This window comes from Diadema setosum, chromosome 5 (genome assembly GCF_964275005.1).
Source record: "Diadema setosum chromosome 5, eeDiaSeto1, whole genome shotgun sequence".
Taxonomy (NCBI): domain Eukaryota; kingdom Metazoa; phylum Echinodermata; class Echinoidea; order Diadematoida; family Diadematidae; genus Diadema; species Diadema setosum.
Genome location: NC_092689.1, coordinates 45,234,796 through 45,258,222, shown reverse-complemented (window position 1 = coordinate 45,258,222; position 23,427 = coordinate 45,234,796). Strand labels below are relative to the sequence as shown.

The following is a 23,427-nucleotide window of genomic DNA, read 5'->3' as shown; positions in this document are numbered from 1 at the left end:
TGGTAATCACTTTTCGCTATCCCTTCTCATAAAATGTAGGTGGTACAGACACGAGGATGCGCGAATAGAAATCGAGCAAAAAATGCTGAAATAAAGATGAAAATTACTCGACTGGGCATACCCGGGCACTAATCTGATATATCTATCAATAAAGAATTATACTTGAAGATTATTCCATATTATTTTCACTTGTGGAAATTAAGCGGAAAAATGATAAAACCAGCTTTCTAGGATGGTACAGTTTCAAACATTTTCACATGATACAGCTCTGATTTACTCTTTTGCGCAAATGTCTGGACAGAAATGACTTTTGTTTTACATGCTTTATCATTAATTGAAATTTCATTTCATTTAATGAATGAATAAGCAAAATATGGCCAACATTATAACGTTCCAAAATGAATCTTCAGATTGCTCAGCAAGACAGCGGCTTGGAACATTGATCTTCAAAGGCACAAGTGCACCTGTGGAATTCTTTTGTACATCAATAGAAATCTGACAACTGTTTGAATAATTACAGCCAGTTGAAACTCCAGCTATTAAACCTCCTTGATCCTCCTTAACTCTCTTTTATAGTTACCTCCGCTAAGGGAGGAGGTTATGTTTTCGTTACCGATTGTTTGTTTGTTTGTTTCTTAGTTAGTTTGTCCGTGTACAAAATAAGTCAAAAAGTAGTTAACGGATTTGGATGAAACTTGCAGGATAGGTTTAGAATGATACAAGTAACAGATGATTAAATTTTGGTAGAGATCTGAGAATTTATGGGGAATTTATGAAGGACTTATGATATTTTGGCAGGTAGGGTCAATGAACTTGGAAGTTCAGGCTGCGCATATTTGAGGTTTGCATGCGCACACTTAAGTGCGTGCTCTAGTTTCTGCTAGGGCGAGGCGCGCCGTGCAGCTGAGGGTTTATGACGTAACAAAGGCTTCTATACTGGGAAATCGGGCGACTGTCGGCACACAGTGCTATAACTATAAGTACGTATGGGTGGAAATCACCTATATCTCTATGGAACAAGATCTTCGTCTGCCTCCTTCAATAGGCTGAATATTCTTGCAGATCAGTGGTGGAAATGAGCTGCTTGGCAGAGGTCCGCGCTCTCAGAGTGCTTTTCCAGTTTTGAATGTGGTTTATCTTTTGAATGTTATCTTTAGGTAAAACTAAGATTCCACACATGAGCAACAGGGCCAATGGAAGAAAAGGCACAAAAGACTATTCCTACATCAGCAACCAGCAAGACGAGTATTCTTTTTTAAAACATATTTGCTAATAAGTACAAAAGAATTATCTGGTCATAGAAATACAATGCATGTCATATGCTAGTTAAAAATACAAATGCACGGTATAAATCTACACATAACATGTAATAATTCAAATGTGTCTATAAAATGTCACAGCACTTCATTTCCCTTCACTACATACAAAGCCACCAGCACAGAACTGATGGAAAAAAATATAAACAAAAAGACCCAGAGTCTCGCGCTCACCCGAGTATCACAAGTTTACCTTCCACACATTCTTTACCCAAGACAAACATAGCAAACTTGGGGAGCTTTGGGGGACCTCCAGAGGGGCATGATGGTGTCCAGTTGTATATTCTATCACATTGGCAATAATACCGGCCAAGATTGTAGAAAATTTTTAAGTTTGTAAAAAATTTACTACAACGCACGATGGACAATGCACAATGAATGAATACAAGAGCTCACTTGAGCCTTTGGCTCAGGAGAGTTAAAACCCAACTTCTATCCGACCTCATAAATTTTAATCTAATCCCCAGTCTATCATTAAATATTTCAGATGTATCAGCAAGATACTTACCAGAAAATATACTTATAAAAATTATAATCTGCTGCAAATCACTTCTCATAAATTCTATATTGCCTACTGTAAGAATGCTTTTAAGAATGCAACGTAGCAGACCACACAAGCAAAACTACACCTGTACTCCCAACAAAATGCTATTGCTCACACTCCTGTTACAGCAGCCCAGTTTGGCCTTGGAGGAAAATTACCTGCATACACTGACATCAAAGTGCACAAAACGCAGACTACCTTGGAGTTCAGCACCACACAATCAACATTCTATGGAGTTTACAAACATCTTCATGGAAGGTGATGTTGTATCAGAAGACAAGCACTGATTGGCAAATTTGGTGTTTCTCTCTCTTTCTAGGAGACCTCAGTCTTCTTTGGGTTTGTTTGTGCCATTGCTGCAGTTATCTATCACAAACTCCTCCGCACAGTTGCTTGGAAACCAGCCTCGGACACGCCCCTTAGCTTTCTCTTCGTCTGTTTCCAGCACCTTGTCACCATACAGCCAGTATCTACCACAACATCAGAAAGTAGAAAGCATTAAATACTAGTCAAGTTTTCAGGGGCAAAAAGAAGAATTACGCAAACTAAGAGTGATATAACGTATTTAAACATGTTTAAATACAACATATAAAGGAAAAATTCTCTTTTCACAGTTCTGTGCATACACCTTGCTTTCAAACACACATCTGCATAACGTACCAACAAGTCTTTAAGCATGCCATGTCGATCAATTTTTCCTACACTGGAAAGATGGCCAAAATTGCACTACTAAAGCAACACACAAGCTCCTTTTCAAATAGGAACATACCATACAGGTAGCTCTTAATGCAGAAGATAATCTGACAACGTCATTACAGCCATGTTTCACTGCACCATTTTTCTCACTATAAGTCACAAATTCTTCTGAAATATGATAAATTTGGTGTCACTTAGATTTGCGCATTAAGCATTCTGGTGCTGTAAATTGTGAGTAGCATTAAAATTGATATACGTATATCTTATGTATCATCCCGCCACAGTTTGGATAGATTGAGAATAGAATTCTTGATACAGACTTACTTTTTCCACCTGGAGACCATGATGATATCTCCAATCTCCACTTTGATCCTGGGTTCATCTGACAGCGGTATCCTGATGCAGGTACAGATGCCGTGACTAATGGCACAGACGGAACCACTATAGTCATCAGTGACTTCATATTCCACCTAACGATACCATTAAAACAGAAATCACCATTACTCCACTATTGGTAATGTGAGAATCTAAAATCTAACACATTCCAAACTTTTCTTTCATGAAAACATTCTGCCTATAAAATCTCATAAACATATGCATTTGAGGCTACCTCCAAAAAATAACTGACTTCCTAATGTTTTATTCTATGACCTTTAACCTCATGCTGAACTGGGCTAATAATTATTCCAATGATGAATAAGATATACCTTCCATCTAATACCAAGGTAAGTATGATAATGCTGAACTGGAGTAAATGACATATCTACAACTGGAAGTGAATTGCATCAAAACCATGATTCATAAAATTTCAGCTTCTAGTATCCACTGACAATGTGGTAACAAAAACTGCACATTCAATAACTAATGAGGATTTCAAGAGCAGTTCATTATTTCTACATGAATACATTGAACTAGGTGTCACTCACCAAACGGTGTTTCTTCTCAACCTTCTGCGCTAACTGTTCTCTCTGCAACAAATGTACGAAATAAAATTGAAAATGACTCAAATCAACTAACAAATACAGTCAAACCTGCCTCAACAGCCACCTGCTGTACGGCCACTAAAAACAACCCCCTCTACAGGTGCCCTGTCTTTAGCAGCCACATGTCTATACCAGTCATTTTTTTCGTCTCCCTTAGGTGGCCAGTAAAGACAGATTTGACTGTACTGTTCACACGCCACTAATGTACGACAAACTACTTTATGACAATCTACTGAATGAATGTCGGCTCGATAATACAACATGATATTCTTCACTGTCATAATGCTTGCACAATAATTTTGATAAATTGCACTTAGAATATTCCTCTAACACTGTTTCATAATGCTCTACAATACAGTAACAGAGCACAGGCACAATCGAAGCAACACTAAGATTGGTAGCATCAAATGACAGTGTTGAAAGTCATAACCACAGAGGTTGCAATGCTTCTTCTGTTCTGACTGCCTTGTTTTTTTACATCTTTTCTTCTCAGTAAACCCTCGCAAGATACTTGCTATCAACACATATTTGGGATGTTATACTTGTCTCCTTCCCATGGTGATGTTATAACTATTTACCGTCAATGTGTACTGATCACAGCCTTCCCTGACGACCCACTCCATTCCATCACCATTAGGTATACCAGACCAGGTAAAAACCTCTGCCAAGTTTTTCTTCCAGCCGAGGTGGTAGGGATAAATGAACTCAGTCCCTTTTCTTCTATGTCTTGCATTAGCCTGTTGAAAAAAAAAAAATAAAGAAAAATCCAAGGGATGGTGAGCATGATTTCAGATCCATTCTTTCTCTACCTCCATCAGCCATACAGAGATAAAATACAAACATTTCTTAGATTCAAATGTCTGGCTAACTAACAACGTAGAGATGTACACTGCCTAGTTATTCACAGGCAAGAGACAAGTATACTAAAATGTTTGTGACAACTTGACACTTACAAATATATATATATATATATATATATATATATATATATATATACATATCTACCAGTGTGCTGACTGCAAATGATGTAACACGGCATCAAATTTGAATACTAGATCATATTAACCCGTTCCTTCCGCAATTCTCTGAGTGCCTTTAATGCCCCCAAACGAGATTCTTTTCGCCCGTCGACAGAGAGGCACACAGGTTGGTAATACAGCAGTTTGAAGGCAGTCAAGCGGTTCATTGTGTCCCCCTTTCTACGGTCAACTACATGTGCCCGTGAACAATGGAAATATCGATCGGGTGCGAGGTATGAATAGATCGTGCGCTGATGAGCTCTCAGAATCTTTTGTTCTACGCAAAACCAGGTACCTGAATGAGGTGACTGGGGTCAGCGAACCCGCATTTCTAACTGATCTCAGCCTTGATCATTATGTACATGTTCGTACGAGTTTACAGCAGAACAAGCAAAACACTAAATCAGGAAGAGGTACATAATACTGTAAAACCCCCTTTTTTAAACAGCAGGAGAACAAATCCTGATAGAATAAACTCTGATCTTTTTATCAAACCCACTTTTCTGAGCATTTTAACACAAAGAAACATGGATTTAGGTCACTGAAGTAGGCACCCTTGTCTTCATTTTGGGAACCTGGTAAACCAGGTTCCCGTATATCAGTTGCTCCCACGGGAACCTGGTAAACCAGGTTCCCGTAAGGAACGGGTTAATTCATTGTATGAAGGAATTCCCACCACTAAAAAAATGCACTATGCAAAAAACTTATGCAAAAACTGTGATAACAATACCAAATCTATAAGGTGGAACATACGATGGTTTACACATGCAGAGTAAATACCAATAACACCATCTATCCAGGTAGAGGATACTGCTTCTATACAATCACTTCAGCATAGCCTTGGCTACAAAAAGGAGCCAGTTAAGGGTATAAAAATCCAAACTGAGGGGATTTTGACATTTGAGATAGTTTTCCATGTTTGCCACTCATTTTATATCACAACATACACACTACAGTAAAAAGAAAGAAATGGGCACTACCAGGCTACACATTCTGTATTTTGAAACATGTCTCAGACTATGATTCACCTACTCAATGAGGTTAGCAAGTTATACTCACCTTGGTTTTAATCCATGTTTCAATACCAGTTTCATTCTTGAGGATTGATTTCATCTGCAAAGACAGGGGAAATATAAAACAATTTGTAAGAGAAAACTGAAACATGTGATAAAAAGATTAGAGTTCCTTCTATCCACATCTATTTTCTTTCTGAAAGAAAACTGTGTATTGCAGTATCATTTGCTTAATTTGCCTTTTTTTCCAATGTAGTTATGTGTGCACATGTTTGGCCATAAAACTCGTCCAAAGTTGTACATAGTGATCAAGGCTGAGCTCAGTAGATTTTGACTTTTTCTGACCCCATTCAGGTGACTCTTTTGTGTGTAACAAATGAGTTTGTGAGACCATCATCATGCTCTATTCATGCCTCGAGCCCAATCGATATTTTCATTGTTCGATAGCACATACAGTTGATCGTGGAAAGGGGATATACTGTATGTACCACTTGACAAGTGGATTACCAACCTGACCATTCCCTTTCGACCTGCAAAAAGAATCTCATTTGGGGGCATTGAAGGCTCTCAGAGAATTGTGTGAGGAATGGGTTGATATTCAACACAATACAGTAGAGAAGAGGATCGCAAACATTATTTCAGAATAAATAGTATAATGCTGACTAAAATAACAAGAGCTGTGTTTATGACATCACATGTTTTGCATTATCTATTTTATTCACTTGCAGCATCTTTCCAAGCTTCATGATGATCTGAAGTTTGGCTTTGGGCCTGCTGGCTTACCTGTATAAAGAATAGTATCCCAACAGCTATACAAACTCCAAGAGCAAATCCAATTGCTAGAATGGAACATATAATGTGTATGATTGTAAACTCGTAGTATGGAGACTGGCGGATTTCTTGAACCATGTAACGCCGCCTAGGGTACTGGAAAGACAAGAGATAGAAAGAGAGAAAGTAGTCATTTTGATATGAATGACCTATGTATGCAGAATGGATGCAATGGATGCATCTCCAATCTCACATAACTAATGCTCTCCTTTTCAAAGAGGGGAGAGGTTTGATTAAAGTTCTAGGAAGGGAAAAAGAGAATACATTAGGGCTAATCAAAAGAGCTCAATTTTTTTTTTCTTTCTGTCTGCATTTCTTATTCCTCCTTTCATATATTCTTTATTACATAACCTCAGACATTATATTTACTTTGAAGTGGTTCTTACTTTGGATGGGAATTCTAGATTTATTGACTTCTGTCTTTTCAGGCGAACACGGCCTAAAAGGAAAGTGCCTTCAATCACTGATGATTCTAAACACAACAAATAATGGAAAAATAATGAGCTTGTCAATGAAGTTACATGGTGCAAAGTATTGTTCACAATCCCTTTACTTATCAAATTAAGCTTCAACATGAGAAATATTAAGATTTCTTCTGCAAATCAAACCTTTCGATAGGTGAAAAGTTTTCATTTGCTGTAATTCCAGTTTGATGTTTTGAACATTGGGTTCACATCAGTACTTCAGTCTTCATACACATGCCATGTTTGCATTGTGATAGCTAGGCTTTCCTTCATTACAGCATAAATGTTATATTAAATAAAACTGAATAACCCATTACATAATGAGTCAGAGCAATCATATTAGGGAATTTTCTTTGTTTCGTCATCATCATCTGACATACACTTACGTTATTGTCTATACAATGGTATTCAAATGTGAAGATTTGTGAGTGAACAACACAATAGTTAGGTTGATTTCTTCTTTTTTTAATGTCCTATTTAACTTACCAGGATCAGTTGGAAGAGTTGTAGGTACACTGTGTACATGCAGACAATGGCCCCGTGTGCACATCCCAGGACTGCAAAAATGAGGAACTTTGTAAAGTAGGCGTGGTTTCGGTGACCACAGCAGGCATTTATCCAGGGACAGTGATGGTCCATCTTCATCACACATCTATCAGACAAGACATAAAATCATTACTGACTACAAAATCAGCTTTAAAAAAAAAAGAACGTAAGTCATGACCAATCAGTATTTCTAACATCTGAATACCTAATAAAATAAGTAACATACAGTATCTTACAATGTCTTATTCCTTCATTGAAATGACATATTTTGTTACATGTGATTGCAACAACTCCATCAAGTTCCCTCTCTTAAATGTGATCTCATTTATTCAATGACAATATAAACTAATACTATGTACTGTTAGATCTAAGCAAGCAATGCTAAAACTTAGTCAAAAGCTTTTTTTTACATAGGTATTCTAAAAGTAGCTTGATATCAATGTTACATCATGAAAAAGGAAAAGTTACTGTTTCATAACATACTTGTATGTCACTACAACAGTAGGGATTGTATACTGTGCCACAGTCTACTATGTGAATTGCAGCATTTTAAAACATAATATGTTCAGACAAACTGAGCACTTAGCATTACCTACATTATTGTATGTGAATATTATAAAGGCTCTGTTGTACAGTAACCTGCCATAATAATATCGACACACAAAGGGATATGACTGCAAGGTAATGCAACAAAAACCTTCACAGCTAGTTGCTAGACAAATGACCAGAAGAGAAAGCATAGGGTATACAACATAAAAGTGCATTCATCAGTAGAGAACATGAGAACCTCTCTTTCTCAGCCATGCCTACCGTTTACAATATCTGCAGTGATGGGCCCTGGGTGCTTTGTATCCTCCACAAGGCTGACAGAATTGCAAGGACTTTTCATCCTCTGGGTTCTCCTGAGCAGAGAAGCGCAAAGCACATGTTACTGACACATAATTATTATCACTATTTATTGATTACGCATTTGTTGTATGTAATCTGTTTTACGAACATCTTTTACAAGAATTTCTTTAAATTTGTTGATACACAGAGAACACATACAATTGTACGTCAAAATCTGTTTCCAGTAACAGGTTGAGCATCAAATATCATTCAAGTAAAATAGAGGTTATTAAAGAAAATCCAAGTATTGCTTGATTCTTAATTCCACAATGGTTGCATTTAGAATCCTGGAACATATTCTTGTCATGATTAGTGCATACATCACCACTGCCCTGGAACATATTCTTGTCATGATTACTGTAGTGCATACATCACCACTGCATGTAAATAAGAACACATTCTTTTCAACAGAGAAGTGAAGACTTAGCCAGTGTTAAATGGTGTTTAGGAGCAAACTCAATGACTACAAAAATTTAGTGAAGAGAAATCTGGATTGTTGATGTTGCAACTCAATTATGGAACTCCAGTCCCCCTCATAAATGAAATGAACAATCTTTGTTGATAATTTTGGAATTTTCTTTTTGATTTAGAGCTACATTTGTGTAACCAAATACAGTGGACTCCCATTATAACGAAGTCCTCTGGACTGGCAGTTTTCTTTTGTTATATCGAAATTTTGATATAACCGAACAAATGAACAATAAAGATACATAGAATGTATGATGTTGTGGCCTGAAGTTTTACTTCGTTGTAACCGGAATTTTGTTATAACCTTGTTCATTATAACGGGAGTGCACTGTAGAGAGTTCACATTATGATCAAACATGTGAAGGAGTACTCACTGGCCTCCATCCCTTCGGGACAAAGCCAGGTCCCAGGAACACAGCATGGAAGTAATTATAGAAGATGGTGAGACCCCAGATGAGAAGCACGGCACAATGAGCCACACTGAGAGGGCTGTCCCTTAGGGGAGGCCATGAGGAAAGGTCACACACAATGGCTGTCGTCGTGATGTACAGGATGAGGAAGATGGCAACAAATGGCCCCCAGTGACACAGCTGCCGAAGAGGGCGAAATGGCCCAAAGCACATGGTGAACCTATCAGTAGATAAATACACAAATAAAGCATATGAAATATACTTTTTTCAGTATGCTTCAAAATGAGAGACCTTTCAGTAATCACGAGGATGGGATATGCGTGAAACTTCTATACAATCGGACAGTCACAATTTGTACAATGTCCACTTGCTTTTGTAGTGCTGCTTTTCTTGCATACAAAATCAAAAGTATGCGTCGGACAGGGCGCAATACACTGGAATATTTATTTCAAACATAAATACAAATCAAGAGAAATGAGGACAGTATAGTTGTTGAATAACCTGAGGAAGCAGGAGGAAAAAGGATTGGATGAAATCCTTATTAGTTTATACACATAGTTTAATTAATCAATGTTAACATGTCTTTGCCATTCACTATATTAACATGCTTTATCAATGGAGAATAGACAGATTATTTTCATTAAAATGATGGTCTTGTTTCGGTGCACAGTCGAGAGTAAAAAATTTCCACTAGTGTTTTTTGCCAAGAATTCTGCGCATATATGAGTCACCAACCTGAGCCCGTGATATGAATTTGCTGTATTTTCTGCCATCATAGTTATATGTACATGAAATCAAGGTGAAATTGAGTAATGTTTTTTGAAGAAACATGGTATTTAATGACAAAAAAGGGCTATCCTGGGTTTCAGGGGGCTAAATTATCTTGGACTTCTACCTTCAGCACCATATGTTCAGCACAGCTCCTAACCTACAACTTAGTGTAACCCGACCCTAAACTAAAACAATCAATGCAGCAGCAGATCCAGAGCAGAGGGGGGCATAGACAGAAAAATCTGTTTGTCCAGAGGAGTCTTTTATTTTTTTGACGTTATCGCTCTCCTCTGGAGACAGACGGAAAGTTGTACCATACCTCGCTGCAGGGAAGCTCTTAACCACTGTCTTTATGGAGAATTGGGAGAGGTACCTCACCCTTCTCGATTGCATCTAATCATAATCCACAGTCCTAGATTGGCAAATTTAAACTTGTATAGCAAAATTAAGATTTCAAGAATGCATTGCACTCACCAGATTAATGAATTATCCAATATTTTGGTAGAATTTTCATGAAAAAAAAAGATGCAACTACCAGCCCGTCGGTAGAGTCGTAACAGCTCTTCAATATATGAATCCGTTAGCCAATCAGATGCAAGGTACATTGTAGATTTCTTTAATGGTTTATTAAAACAGTTACCTCGCATGTGATTGGCTAACAGATTCAAAATGGCGACTTACAGATAGCGAACAGCGATGTTGCGATATGGATACAAATTTCTGCGATCTAACCTAGTTACTGTATTTCGATTGCACAATGTGAGAAAGTTACCCAAAATATTGCTGCATAATGTGTCATGTCATGTCAAACTTGTTTGAATGTAAAAAAGCTACTAGTATGAAATTGGGTTTATCAGACATAACATTTGGTCTGTGACTGTGCGCGACCGCTGGCAGAACATCCCTACATACAGGCTACAGCATGGGCCAGCCTGAGCCTTCGCCTTCGGTCTGTAAAAGACGGGATCTGTGAAGCCAGACGCAGTCCTCGCGGAACATATCCCCAACGACCAGATACAGACCAATCTTTCGCTCAAAGGGGGTGCACGTGTGGGAGACACATGCCCCCACTGCACTTTGCACTTCATTTTTAAAGTTTATTTTTGTGATAAAATAAAACAAAGTCGAAAAACAAAGTCAAAAGAATTTACAAAAAGAAAAAAATGGAGGCCCGTACGCCCCTTTAATTTTGTAAAGGCGCCTCCCCTTTACGGAATTCCTGGATCCGCACCTCCAATGATTATAGTAGGTTCAGCCAAACAGAGAGTGTTTACGTCACAGTATTTTTCAATTAATGACACACAGCTCAGATGACTAGCTACGCTACGTGTGTTTGCTATTGCCACCACGCCTTAGCTGAAACAGCACAGATATAAATGCGTGGGGCAACGCTATCAGTCACTTTGCCGTCAGGTTAATCCTCCCCATTTTGCACAATGAATTCTCAATTGTTAAAGCTGATTTGTCTTCGCAATTCTACAGTATATCTCACCTATTACGACACTTTGTGACTTTAAAGAAAACAGCAAGATCTTCTCGGAAATTTCCTTTTTTTCTATGCCTTTCGCCGGAACAAACTGCTTCCAACGCCGGGTACTAACCCGTGCACCTCGTCGTATCCGTACGTACAATAATGGAATACACTACACAGGCATGTAATACTACTACACGTAAACACACACACACACACGTAATTCTACGCTTCACTTTCAGTCAATCTTCTAATGCAGACAATAAAGGAAGATGGCTGAATTGCCAGGAGAAGCTGACCCCGTTCTTGACAATGAGGACATTTTCGAGGGGGTGGTGATGGCTGACGAGAGGTATGTTCTCAGGTAAAACGCGATTTACGCGTGGTGTTACTATGTTAGTTTCTGCACTGTAGTCAATAGGATTCTGCTTGGCCTGCGATACTAGTACGTAGTCCGGTACATTGATATTAGTGTGAGTTGTGATATAGGGCGACTGTAAAGGACATGCATCACATGTATGCCAATGGAACCTTTTGTTGTGAGGCTCGTTGCATGCTTGGCCAGAATCAACCCCAGCATTAGTGGCTTTAGAATGTAAAAGAATTTGTGTACGTAAAGATTTCAGATGTGCCCCAACACTGTTGTGTACGTGTACAATTGTATGCAGTACACAGTGAGTAATTTAGACGCATTCTGAGCTGTGTAAATGAATCGCAATTGTTCCTTTTTTGCCTAGTAGAGCACCTACTGAGTCTACGGTTTAAAGATAATATAAAGTTTTGGTATTACCTCAAAAGTTTCCCTGAATTTCCTTGTCTTAGTTTGTGTTTCAGGTTAAAGTACCTTTCATATAACTAACACTGAGTGTGAGACTTACACTCGCCCCAAAGTGCTCTCATGTCTTAGTAATCATGGTAATCATGCAATAATGCCTGGTTTCGTACCAGGGCCGCCGCCGTATGGCGGCGAGGTAGTACACGTATTGTACGAAACCATTATTGCATGATATTCTGCGACCAGCAGCGTGCAGCCCCATACGCATACTGAGTAGCTAACTGTGACCAGCAGCCCCATACGCATAAATGGGGCTTCGCATTGTAGCTTACAGGATCATGACAGATTTAGTATCGCGGGTAAATATCAACTTAAAATCCAAAAATTTCTTCAATTTGAAGACTTACCAGTTAAGTTGAAGTATTAGAAACGGGCTTCGGGCAACGTTTGGTTTTGCCAATAGTCCCTTTCTGTTCAAATTGATGACTGAATGTGACTCGGTCGAGAGGACCTTGGGAGAGCTACACTGCATTGACGGCCAGCGCATGCGCACACAAACATCTTATCCGTTCGTGGATTTGAAATTTGTTCGCATGTGATGTGTGCTTATGCGCTGGCCGTAGTAATCAGTGTATGTAGCTCTCCCAAGGTCCTCTCGACAGAGTCACATTCAGTCATCAATTCGAACAGAAAGGGACTATTGGCAGAACCAAACGTTGCCCGAAGCCTGTTTTCAAGACTTCAACTTAATTGGTAAGTCTTCAAATTGAAGAATTTTTTTAATTTTAAGTTGATATTTACCCGCGATACTAAATCTGTCATGATCCTGAATGCTACAATGCGAAGCCCCATTACGCTATGCGTATGGGGCTGCTGGTCGCTATGCGTATGGGGCTGCTGGTCGCAGTTAATTGCATGATTACTAAGAAATGAGAGCACTTTGGGGCGAGTACATGTAAGTCTCACAGTGTTAGTTATGTGAAAGGTACTTTAACCTGAAACACGGAAATTCAGAGAAACTTTTGAGGTACCAAAACTTTTTATTATCTTTAAATTTACATTATATACACTTGTAGATGATGACATGAATGTTCCACCCGAAGGGTTTGAAATGCTATTGAGGGAGGTTATAGCCTCCCGAAATAGCACTTCAAACCCTGAGGGTGGAACGTTTGGTACATGTTCCAGACAACAAAAGTCATCATCTGTTATATTATATGGGTTAGCCAAATACGTCAAATACGTCAACGTCAACCACCAGCACAACATACATATTGTACTCGATTGCTCGCTCGCGCAGAGCCAAATTCACTGTGCGCGCGCGGTCCTAGGCCTTCTCAACTTCTGACATTGTTAAGTGTTGTACGTGAAAATGTTTTCTATGGGACAACATTACAAAAATATTCACCCATGGGTGAACATAACGAATGTTCCTCCATCACGTGACTGTGTTTAGCCAATCACTAACCGGTATTTGACTAACCCATTTAATATAATGAAATGGTCCATCGTTAGCTAGTTAAGGGTTGTCTAATTACTCAACAATGAACAGGACTGGTGAGATCTTGACTTTCAAAGATGAGAATGTGCTACTTTGCTTGCTTGAATCCTGACCATGACACCATGTGGTCCATGTCTGATGGACTAAGACACCCACACCGAGGTGCCAAAATACCTCCCATGCCAAAATTCAAGTGTGCGCAAAACCATCTATCCCTCTACGGTGGTCTATATGTTTCTACATATGGCCAGCGGTCAAATTTTTTACGGCATTATGGTCGAATTATGGGCAGCTTGCATTACTATGATCACTTTTCTTGTGTTTGTGTTTGTGTGTTGGATATTATTTTTTTTTTATTTATCTATTTATTTATTTATTCTTTTTTTTTTAAGCAGAATGAAAGTTTATTGAGTAGAAGGTCCAGATACAGCACTCAAAAGTCAAAGCTCAGCTCTGTTTGTATCTATAGACCTCTAGTTCCTCAAAATAATGTGATGATATTGTACATGTTGTATCATGAAGGTGTCATGAAAGAGGCTACGAAGAAGGCTTCAAAAAAGGCAAGGAGCTTGGACAGGCTCAAGGATTTGAGATGGGAAAAGCCAAGGGACAACAGGTTGGAGATGAGATCGGATTCTACCTTGGCTTTGCTGTCACATGGAAGGCATTTATGGAACACAGAGTGGATGAAGATCCAAGTGCAAAAAGGTTTGATACGTGATGAGAGTACTACATGTATGATGTTCATTACAACGTACACGTGTATGTAGTCACATATAAACGTGTGAGAGAAACAGCCATAAGAGATAGGTAATTGCATGCATATTTGCTGTTTAATTTCATCCTCTTTTCTTTCTTTCTGTGTATAAAATATAATACTTTATGTTGCTTCTTTTTCTGTTTATATTAGAGTACCGGGTATCTAAGACATAACAAAACTAATTTTTGTCCAAGTTGAAAATACAGAAATGTGATTTATTTTTTATGGAGAGTGATTGAGATTTAAGGATTTGATTAGGGTAGGAAATATTCAAAAGATAGAGTAATTAATTCTTGTTGACACCAGTATCATACCTATGTTTGTGATATTCCTACGTGGAAATGCAGAGGTTGATTTAGCTGTACGCTTGCAAAATCTTCCTGAAACCCAGTAATGTTCTGTTCTATCTCTTTTCCTTTTTTTCAGTGTTCTTCAAGGAGGATGCAAAGCAGTCTTTTCTCTTAGTTCATCACATCCTCCATATGACTGAAGCTGTGATAGTATAAAACTCACACATTATCCCAGTACGGTTGTGCACTACATCTGACTTACAAATGCTATGTTTGATCTGTTCATCTTGTATACATCTACTTTAGGTGTTTGAAGGCACTCGAGGGGTTGGTTGCAGCAATGGACAAACTTCCCACTGATGAACCCAACAGTGTCAAATACTGGGACACTGTACAGAAGATAAGATCAAAGTTCAAACAGGTATGACTAGCCTGGTTAAAGAACATTAGTAGACCTTTGAAAATACTTAAAAGTTATTAAGACCCTAGATTTTTAAATAGAGGCAGTGAATTTCAAATCTAACAGGAACTTCAATATTTCCCAATATAGATATACTCATATCATTTTGAAATTAAATGCCTGTTTGAGTACAATGTACATTTTAGGGTATTTCTTTCCTGTTGCTGAAAATCCACTCCGTGTACAAGTCGAATTCAGCAGAGTCCAATCAAACAGACTGCATGGTAGACATTTCATTTAAAGAAGTATGAAAACACCACTACTGTTCTTTTTGTGTGTTTTGCCGTGTTATTTAGCCCCTTTTAAAGGACAAGTTCACCTTCATAAACATAAGCATTGAGAGAATGTAGCAATATTAGCAGAACACATTATTGAAAGTTTGAGGAAAATCAGACAATCCGTTCAAAAGTTATGAATTTTTGAAGTTTTTGTGCAGTAACCGCTGGATGAGAAGACTACTGCAGTGTATGAATAACTTAGATGTCACATGCGTACAACAATATAAGGAAAATATAAAGAGAATTTCACAAAAGTTCATCTTTTGAAAAAAGTACACATTCCCCTGACTCGTTACCGACATATGTTATGGGTAATATTATTCCCCCTGCCTTTAGAAAGAGGCAAGTGAAGTGCTCTTTTATTATGCGAAAAAAGTGAAAATATGTGAATTTTCTTTACATTTTCTTTATACTGTTGTACGCATATGACTCACAAGCTGTAGTAGTCTCCTCATCCAGCAGTTCCAACACAAAAATTTTAAAAATTCATAACTTTTGCATTGATTGTCTAAATTTCGTCAAACTTTCACTGTTGTGTTCTACTGATATTGTTGCATTCTCTCAATCCTTATGTTTATGAAGGTGAACTTGTCCTTGAACATTTAGGCAAGTATCACTGGAATGAGTTTGATTGTACTGTTTTTAAATTGTGTAAATTAACTACTGGTCTCTTGTTATGTCATGTTCATACAGGTTGGATCATTGCTGAATATAACTGTGAATTACACACCACAAACCAGACAGAAAGGACTCTCTTTCTGAAGTTGTGATTGTTATTGAAACAACTGCAAGATATGAGAAACCTTGGTCAGCATCCTGCGACAATGTGTAGGTAATTATAACACGTACACATTTCATGTTATGTACTATATGTAGACTTGCCTTCTGCCAGAGATTTGGGGTTCGTTGTGGCCCTACTTTTGTCTGCAGCCAGTCTATCTTGGTTTGCTCGTTACAGCCAATAAGCTGTAGAGGTGGTGTGTTACTATTTCTTAACATGTGCAAGAACATACTGAATGAAAGTTATATAGACCTATTTCAAAACAGTCTGCCAAACATTGGTGTACTACACTTCAGTTACATATGGTACAATGTACATGTATGCCGGTTTGATGTAAATTATCTGAAAAGTTGAAAGGGAGTAGACAGTCCTCAATTTTATTATGCCTCCGCCAACGAAGTGGCCGGAGGCATTATGTTTTCGGGTCGTTCATCCATCCGTCCGTACGTACGTCCGTCCCGTTTTGTTTTTGTCGATATCTCAAGAACCGTGTGGTGGTTTTACATCAAACTTGGTATGAGGGTATATCCTGGGGGATAATACTTTGATTGGATTTTAGGGTCACGGGGTCGAAGGTCAAAGGTCACAGGTTATTTTTTAAAATGTGATTTTCAGGGTATTGGTACACTTTAACATAAATGCACAGGAAGGATAGTACACTGTTAGCACAATTCCCGCCATGGTGTCAATCGTATGGTAGTGCTCTGATCCAGCACCTTACAATGCAGCACATCTATATGAAGGTCTTGGTTTCACTTTATTCAGACTTCGGGAATTTGTGATGATGCATGCAAAGGAAACAAGCCAAATAGCTCTATCACACACACACACACACACACACACACAAATCCAACTCAATAAATTGTTGCTGGTTTTGCAAGCTCTGTTTGATAGCCAACTGTATGTTTTCCATCTGAAGAGGGCTGCATACCTCTACAGAGTTCATAATAACAAGCATTGAGCCATTGAACTGTACATTACTCTTTCAAGTATTGTTCAATGGTGTGATCTTTCTCCATTGGCTGGTTAAATCAAGTAGCATACTGTACACATGAATGTATGCCATTTATACATGCATAAAATTTGCTATATATGAATGACTGCAGATCTGACACCAACAGAATGGCTGATCACATTTATAGAATCATATATAATAATATATATATTCACATACATTGTATATATTCATATAATCATATAATCATATATTCATATAGTCCTATATGTAGTATGGACCTGTTGATCATCTGTGATTATTTGCAATTATTTGTAATTATACAGTTACAGACAAGCCTGATTTCACATATACCATGTACAAAGTACAGCCGGGCCAAAGGAGGGGCCTAAGGCCGGACCCAAGGCCACGGGCCTTAGCCCGGAACCAGGGGCCCAGAGCCCAAGTGGGCCCAGGCACAGGGGCCCCGGTGGCCCAGGGGCCCCGGTGGCCCAGGGGCTCAAGGGGCCCAAGGCCGTACCGAGGCCAGGAGCCTAAGTGCTGGCCCAAGGCAGGGGGCCCAGCCAGGGGCCACCAGACTGAGACCACTAAGAGTACCAGTCATGACTTGCTGTGATAATGATGTGACAGGCCTGTGCATACACATATTATGTAAATACACTGTACAGGGCTGTGCATATTATGTAAATACACTGTACACTAACTATACACAGTCATGACTTGCTGTGATAGTGATGTGACAGGCCTGTGCATACACATATTATGTAAATACACTGTACAGGGCTGTGCATATCATGTAAATACACTGTATACTAACTATACACAGTCATGACTTGCTGTGATAATGATGTGACAGGCCTGTGCATACACATATTATGTAAATACTCTGTACAGGGCTGTGCATATTATGTAAATACACTGTACACTAACTATACACAGCCCAGTCGCTGTATAAATCGCGACAGGGCTGTACCTGAGCAGCCCACAACACAGAGCAAACACAAAGCAAATTTTACGATTGCATTTAGTTTTGATACTTGACATCATTTTTTGTCACCTCAAACGCATCAAAGACAATCTTTATTAATGAGACTTCATACCGTACCTGTTTTCCTGGGGTTATTTGTGGGAATTCTGCGATCTGGGTACTATTTGCAAATCTAACAACATGTGAAAATATCAACTCCTGATCATGTTACGTGCATGTGTACATTTCTGTGTTCACTGCTGTATTCCATGAACATGAATTCAACAACTATTGTTATATCCTGTAATATGAGCTGCCAGGACAAAACTCACATACGCTCTGATTCTGTATAGCAATCACTTTCAAAGCAATGTATTGATACATTTCTGCCAGCTAAAAATTCTTAAATGTTGGTTCACCCATGTGAACGGGTACAGAAACTGAAGCCTAGGTGGTGGGTTAAGCAGAATTGCTGCTGTCCTTGCAGTCCCACTCATATGTTTTCATGTTAGTCTAATGCTAGTTTGTGGCAATAAGAGAGTGTGCCAAGCAGTTTGCCAAGCAGGGATTCAGCTGGATGTCGAAAGTGATTAGCCATTCTGATACTTGAATTTAACAATACCATTTAACAATTCCATACCACCTAAAACCCCAACCCTATCAAATTCTTTAGAATTTATGCTATCAAAACAATGATAGGATGATCTGCAGACAAAGTAGATTTTTTCTGTCACAAATCTGCTGTTACTGTGTTATTACCTCCGCCAAGGGGGAAGGTTATGTTTTTGTGACCGTTGGTTTGTTTGTTTGTTTGTTTGTTTGTTTGTTTGTTTGTTTGTTTTAGTTTGTCTGTGTGCAAAATAACTCAAAAAGTAGGTAACAAATTTGGATGAAACTTGCAGGAAAGGTTTAGATTGATACAAGTAAAAGATGATCAAATTTTGGAGGAATTTATTAAGGATTTTTGATATTTTGGCAGGTAGGGTCAATGAACTTGGGAGTTCAGGCTGCGCGTATTTGAGGTTTGCATGCGCGCACTAAAGTGCGTGCTCTAGTTTCTGCTAGGGCCAGGCGCGCCGTGCAGCTGAGGGTTTATGACGTAACAAAGGCTTCTATATTGGGAAATGGGGCGACTTTCAGCACACAATGCTATAAGTATGTATGGGTGGAAATCACTTCTATGGAAGAACAAGATCAGTGGTGGAAATGAGCTGCATGCTTGGCGGAGGTCTGCGCTCTCAGAGTGCTTCTGTAGTTTTGAATGTCTTCCTCTGAAAAATGTGAAATCAATGAAAGGAAAAAATATGGTACCTGGTAAATATTAATAGCTGTGCACATTATTCACACATGTACTATACAATGTATGACAGTAGCATATATTCACTCACAAAAACACACTGATACATGTAAAGGAGTTAAAGAATCAGCAGACATAGTTTTACAAGATGTATTGCAGAGTTCAATTAGTATTAGTAGTAGTAGTAGTAGTAGTAGTAGTAGTAGTAGTAGTAATAGTAGTAGAAGTAGCAATGATAATAATAATGATAATAGTGGCACTTGTATAGCGCACAGGTCCGCTTTTTAGTGCTCATGGCGCTTCATAAATGAAAAGATAGATATAACACATGTTCAAACATGACAACAGAGAAGAAAATGGCAAACAACAACAAACACATACCAGATAAAGAATACAATTGTTCCGAACATTATAGACTGCAATTAATGTTCCGAACATTATAGACTGCAATTATAGTCCTCAGTGTGAGAGGAATAGGTAAAGTTTTGAAGTTTGGATTTGAATGTTTCTGTAGCTGACAATTATAGCTGTACACACAGAGAAAATGTTCCAGTTAAAGAGGAACGTAGTCATACAAAGTGTATGTATTTCACATTTTTCAATATTTTCAATCTTTCATATCCATATGCAATGGGCATAATGGACTCATTTGCATATCATTTGCATAGTATGCTATCATGGGGTGTGAAAGTATGCTGAGTGTTGACTTATAGGTCATCCACTCATTGTATCCCCCGAACAGAGTTCGGAGGATACTATGGATTTGGCCTCGTTGCGCCGCGTCCGCCGCAGAGATTTTCTTGTGAGCACTCTACTGGCTGCAGTTCTTCTTAGATCATCTTCAAATTTGGCATGAAGGTGTGTTATGGTAAAACGAAGACGCCTATTGTTTTTGGTGATGGTGCCCTCGCTTGTTCCGTCTTTATAGATGAAAAAGTAAATTTAACAGGGTCTGTTTGTGTGTGCGACGCTGGCCTTGCTTCGTGACCAATTTTTTTTATGCCTCCACCAACGAAGTGGCCGGAGGCATTATGTTTTCGGGTCGTCCGTCCGTCCATACGTACGTCCGTCCCATTTTGTTTTTGTCGATATCTCAAGAACCGTGTGGTGGTTTTACATCAAACTTGGTATGAGGGTATATCCTGGGGGGATGATACTTTATTTGGATTTTAGGGTCACGGGGTCGAAGGTCAAAGGTCACGGGTTATTTTGTGAAAAAAAAGGTTGAAAATTCATGTTTTTCTCCATATCTCGCAAATGGTTCAAGGTACTTAGTATATATGCTTGTTCCAATGGGCAGTGATTATCTAGGGAAGTTGGGGGTCATGGTTCAAAGGTCAGGGGGTCAAAGGTCAAGGTCAACTCCTCAAAATATCACTATTTTCCTTATATTTATGCAATGCCTGAAGGTTTTTTTTTTTTTTAACTTGATGTATGCATGTATTACCCGATATATATTCTGTAGGAAGTTTCTTGCCAAAAGGTCAAAGGTCAAAAGGTCAAAGGTCAAGTGAAAGTGTTGAATTGCACTTTTTCCTCCATATCTCAAAAGTAACTCAAGGTATCATCATGAAACTTACATATTTATGCATGTTCAACCTAACAGTGATTCTCTTTGGAACTGTGAGGTCAAAGGTCAAAGGCCAGGTTTAGATAATGCTATTTTCCCATTTGATACTGAAATTATACTTTTTCTTAATACCTTGAAAATTACTCAATGCATAAACTTATAAAAGGGTCAAAAGTCAAGTAAAAATCATCAGTTCCCCAAATACCTGCACTCTGACATTTTTAATCATTCATCCAATTGAACCTAGTTCTAGGAAAGTGAACATTCAGCACATTTGTGGCAAACCTGTCATTTTAATATTTTGCCAATTGTGTGAAACTGTCATCACACATTGTCAAGACATTGTACTATAGACCTATTAGGAGAACCATGCATTATGGCGGAGGCATATCAGTCGCCGTAGCGATATATCTAGTTTTATTTATCTATTTATATTTTTATTTTTTATCAGCGAGTTCCTATTTTGTACAGTAAATCTTACCAGTAGACTGTACATAATGACATGATGGGGGAGGAATTTTAGTAACCCACTGCTATGAAGTAGCTGTTCCCACCCCCTCCCTCTCTCTCTCTCTCTCTCTCTCTCTCTCTCTGCATATCTATCTGTCTACTTATCTCTTTCTTGCTGTCCTATTCATGCTCAAAACACACACATTGTCATGGAAAAGAACAGTTAAAGGACAAGTTCACCTTTATTAACATAAGGATTGAGAGAATGCAGCAATATTAGTAGAACACATCAGTGAAAGTTTGAGGAAAATTGGACAGTCGATGCAAAAGTTATGAATTTTTAAAACTTTTGTGTTGGAACCCCTGGATGAGGAGACTACTAAGGCTCGTGATGTCATATGAGTACAAGAGTATAAAAGAAAATGTAAAGAAAATTCAACATAGTTTCACTTTTTGCATAATAAAAGAGCACTTGACTTGCCTCTTTCTAAAGTTAATGGGAGTAATATTACCCATAACATATATGTCAGTAATGAGTCAAGGGAATGTGTACTTTTTTCAAAAGATGAAATTTTGTGAAATTCTCTTTATATTTTCCTTATATTGTTGTACGCATGTGATATCATACACTGCAGTAGTCTTCTCATCCAGCGGTGACTGCACAAAAACTTTAAAAATTCATAACTTTTGAATGGATTGTCCAATTTTCCTCAAACTTTCAATGTTGTGTTCTACTAATATTGCTACAATCTCTCAATCCTAATGTTAATGAAGGTGAACTTGTCCTATAAGTTAAGACTAGTTTAAAGAAGATTTCTGTGTTCGTTTGTTGTTGTTTTTTCATGTTGCTCTGTATGTTCAGAGAGACAAAGTATGTGCCAGAAAATGCCACTGAGTGTATGATTAGAACATGTGTCTATTTACCACCATTTGGGCAGAAGACTTCACCATTGAGTTTTGTTTTTCTATTTCAGGAATGCTACCAGAGCCAACTGAACTAGGAGACATTCTGCCGAAAGAATTACTAGAGAATCCTGTGGCTGTATGTGTGGTCATGTGACAGGCAGAAGATCTGAAAACTGTGATGTGTGAGAAGAGGTGTCAGATACATTTGTGCAATGTCCAGTAAGAAATGTTCCTAGAAAGGGAATGTGCAATTTGCCAATTGGCCTGACTTTTTTTTTCTGCAACAAGAAGACATAATTTGTGTTCAGCTTATTCTATGCTGAACACAATTCCTACAGGGAAAGTGGAATAGGTGTTATTGATTGATTGTTTTAGAATGACAGAGTGTACAGAGCTTGGGTATTCCACATTTCTATTGAATGGTAAAGTTTGCACACAATCATTCTTTGTGTCCTGAGGACATCTACATACATATTTACTCCATCACCTTTACACAGCACCCCAGGACACATTATTATGTGATCATGAATGAAATGCCAGTATCAATATGATGGTGACTGCAATGGTGTTTAAGCAGTAGTGAATGAGCAAAATATAATCAGGCTCTTTAATGCTCTTGTGTTTCAAATATTGATATGCCATGCTCTTTCATATGAAAAACAAAATTATTAGATTTTTGTGCATTAGAGAGTGATGATATGACTTGTATAATTCCATGAAGCTACTTTGTTTTTCCATTAAGGCATTGAGGAGTTGGTTCCATCTAATTTCCTGTGTGCTTGGTGCCAGAATTCGTCAACTAGTGTTCCACACACACAATGTTTCACTCATGAGATGTATAATTTCACCAGACTGGGTTGAAAGACAAAATATGTTTTGTCTGTTTGTTTGTTTGTTTTGTTTATTTGTAGATATGTCCGCGGCTTTAAGTCAACAACCCAAATTATATTTTGTGAAAAGTGGCATCTTTTATATATCACACATCATGGCCTTTCATTATCGTTTTCACACCTCTGT

At 38.3% G+C, this 23,427-nt stretch overlaps 2 protein-coding genes across 3 annotated transcripts; one reads left to right on the top strand and one right to left on the bottom strand.

Annotated features, from left to right (window-relative positions):
- Positions 1–1,955: 1,955 nt before the first annotated feature.
- LOC140228357 (palmitoyltransferase ZDHHC6-like) lies at positions 1,956–9,391 on the bottom strand. The gene is made up of 9 exons (XM_072308585.1): positions 9,143–9,391; positions 8,223–8,314; positions 7,353–7,518; positions 6,355–6,498; positions 5,618–5,671; positions 4,118–4,276; positions 3,483–3,524; positions 2,881–3,026; positions 1,956–2,330 (listed from the first exon to the last, which is right to left on the bottom strand). The coding sequence occupies exons 1-9, from the start codon at positions 9,389–9,391 to the stop codon at positions 2,186–2,188; spliced, it is 1,197 nt and encodes a 398-aa protein (XP_072164686.1). The 3' UTR covers positions 1,956–2,185.
- A 2,279-nt stretch (positions 9,392–11,670) lies between these two features.
- On the top strand, positions 11,671–23,048 carry LOC140228356 (protein LTO1 homolog). 2 transcript variants are annotated; one of them, XM_072308582.1, is made up of 5 exons: positions 11,671–11,784; positions 14,219–14,404; positions 15,053–15,167; positions 16,178–16,316; positions 22,479–23,048. In XM_072308582.1, exons 1-4 carry the CDS (start codon positions 11,693–11,695, stop codon positions 16,244–16,246), a joined length of 462 nt encoding a protein of 153 aa, XP_072164683.1. In that variant the 5' UTR covers positions 11,671–11,692; the 3' UTR covers positions 16,247–16,316; positions 22,479–23,048. The 2 variants fall into 2 exon arrangements, with proteins under 2 accessions (XP_072164683.1, XP_072164684.1); XM_072308583.1 differs by having other exon boundaries at positions 11,693–11,772.
- The last annotated feature ends 379 nt before the right edge of the window (positions 23,049–23,427 follow it).

Coding starts and splice junctions, on each gene's coding strand:
- LOC140228357 (XM_072308585.1), bottom strand. CDS start 9,391: ATGTGCTTTGGGCCATTTCGCCCTCTTCGGCAGCTGTGTCACTGGGGG. Junction 4,277..5,617: donor AAACATGGATTAAAACCAAG/GTGAGTATAACT, acceptor TTTTTTCAACAG/GCTAATGCAAGACATAGAAG. Junction 3,027..3,482: donor TTGAGAAGAAACACCGTTTG/GTGAGTGACACC, acceptor TGGTATCGTTAG/GTGGAATATGAAGTCACTGA.
- LOC140228356 (XM_072308582.1), top strand. CDS start 11,693: ATGGCTGAATTGCCAGGAGAAGCTGACCCCGTTCTTGACAATGAGGAC. Junction 11,785..14,218: donor GACGAGAGGTATGTTCTCAG/GTAAAACGCGAT, acceptor TGTATCATGAAG/GTGTCATGAAAGAGGCTACG. Junction 14,405..15,052: donor GAAGATCCAAGTGCAAAAAG/GTTTGATACGTG, acceptor CATCTACTTTAG/GTGTTTGAAGGCACTCGAGG.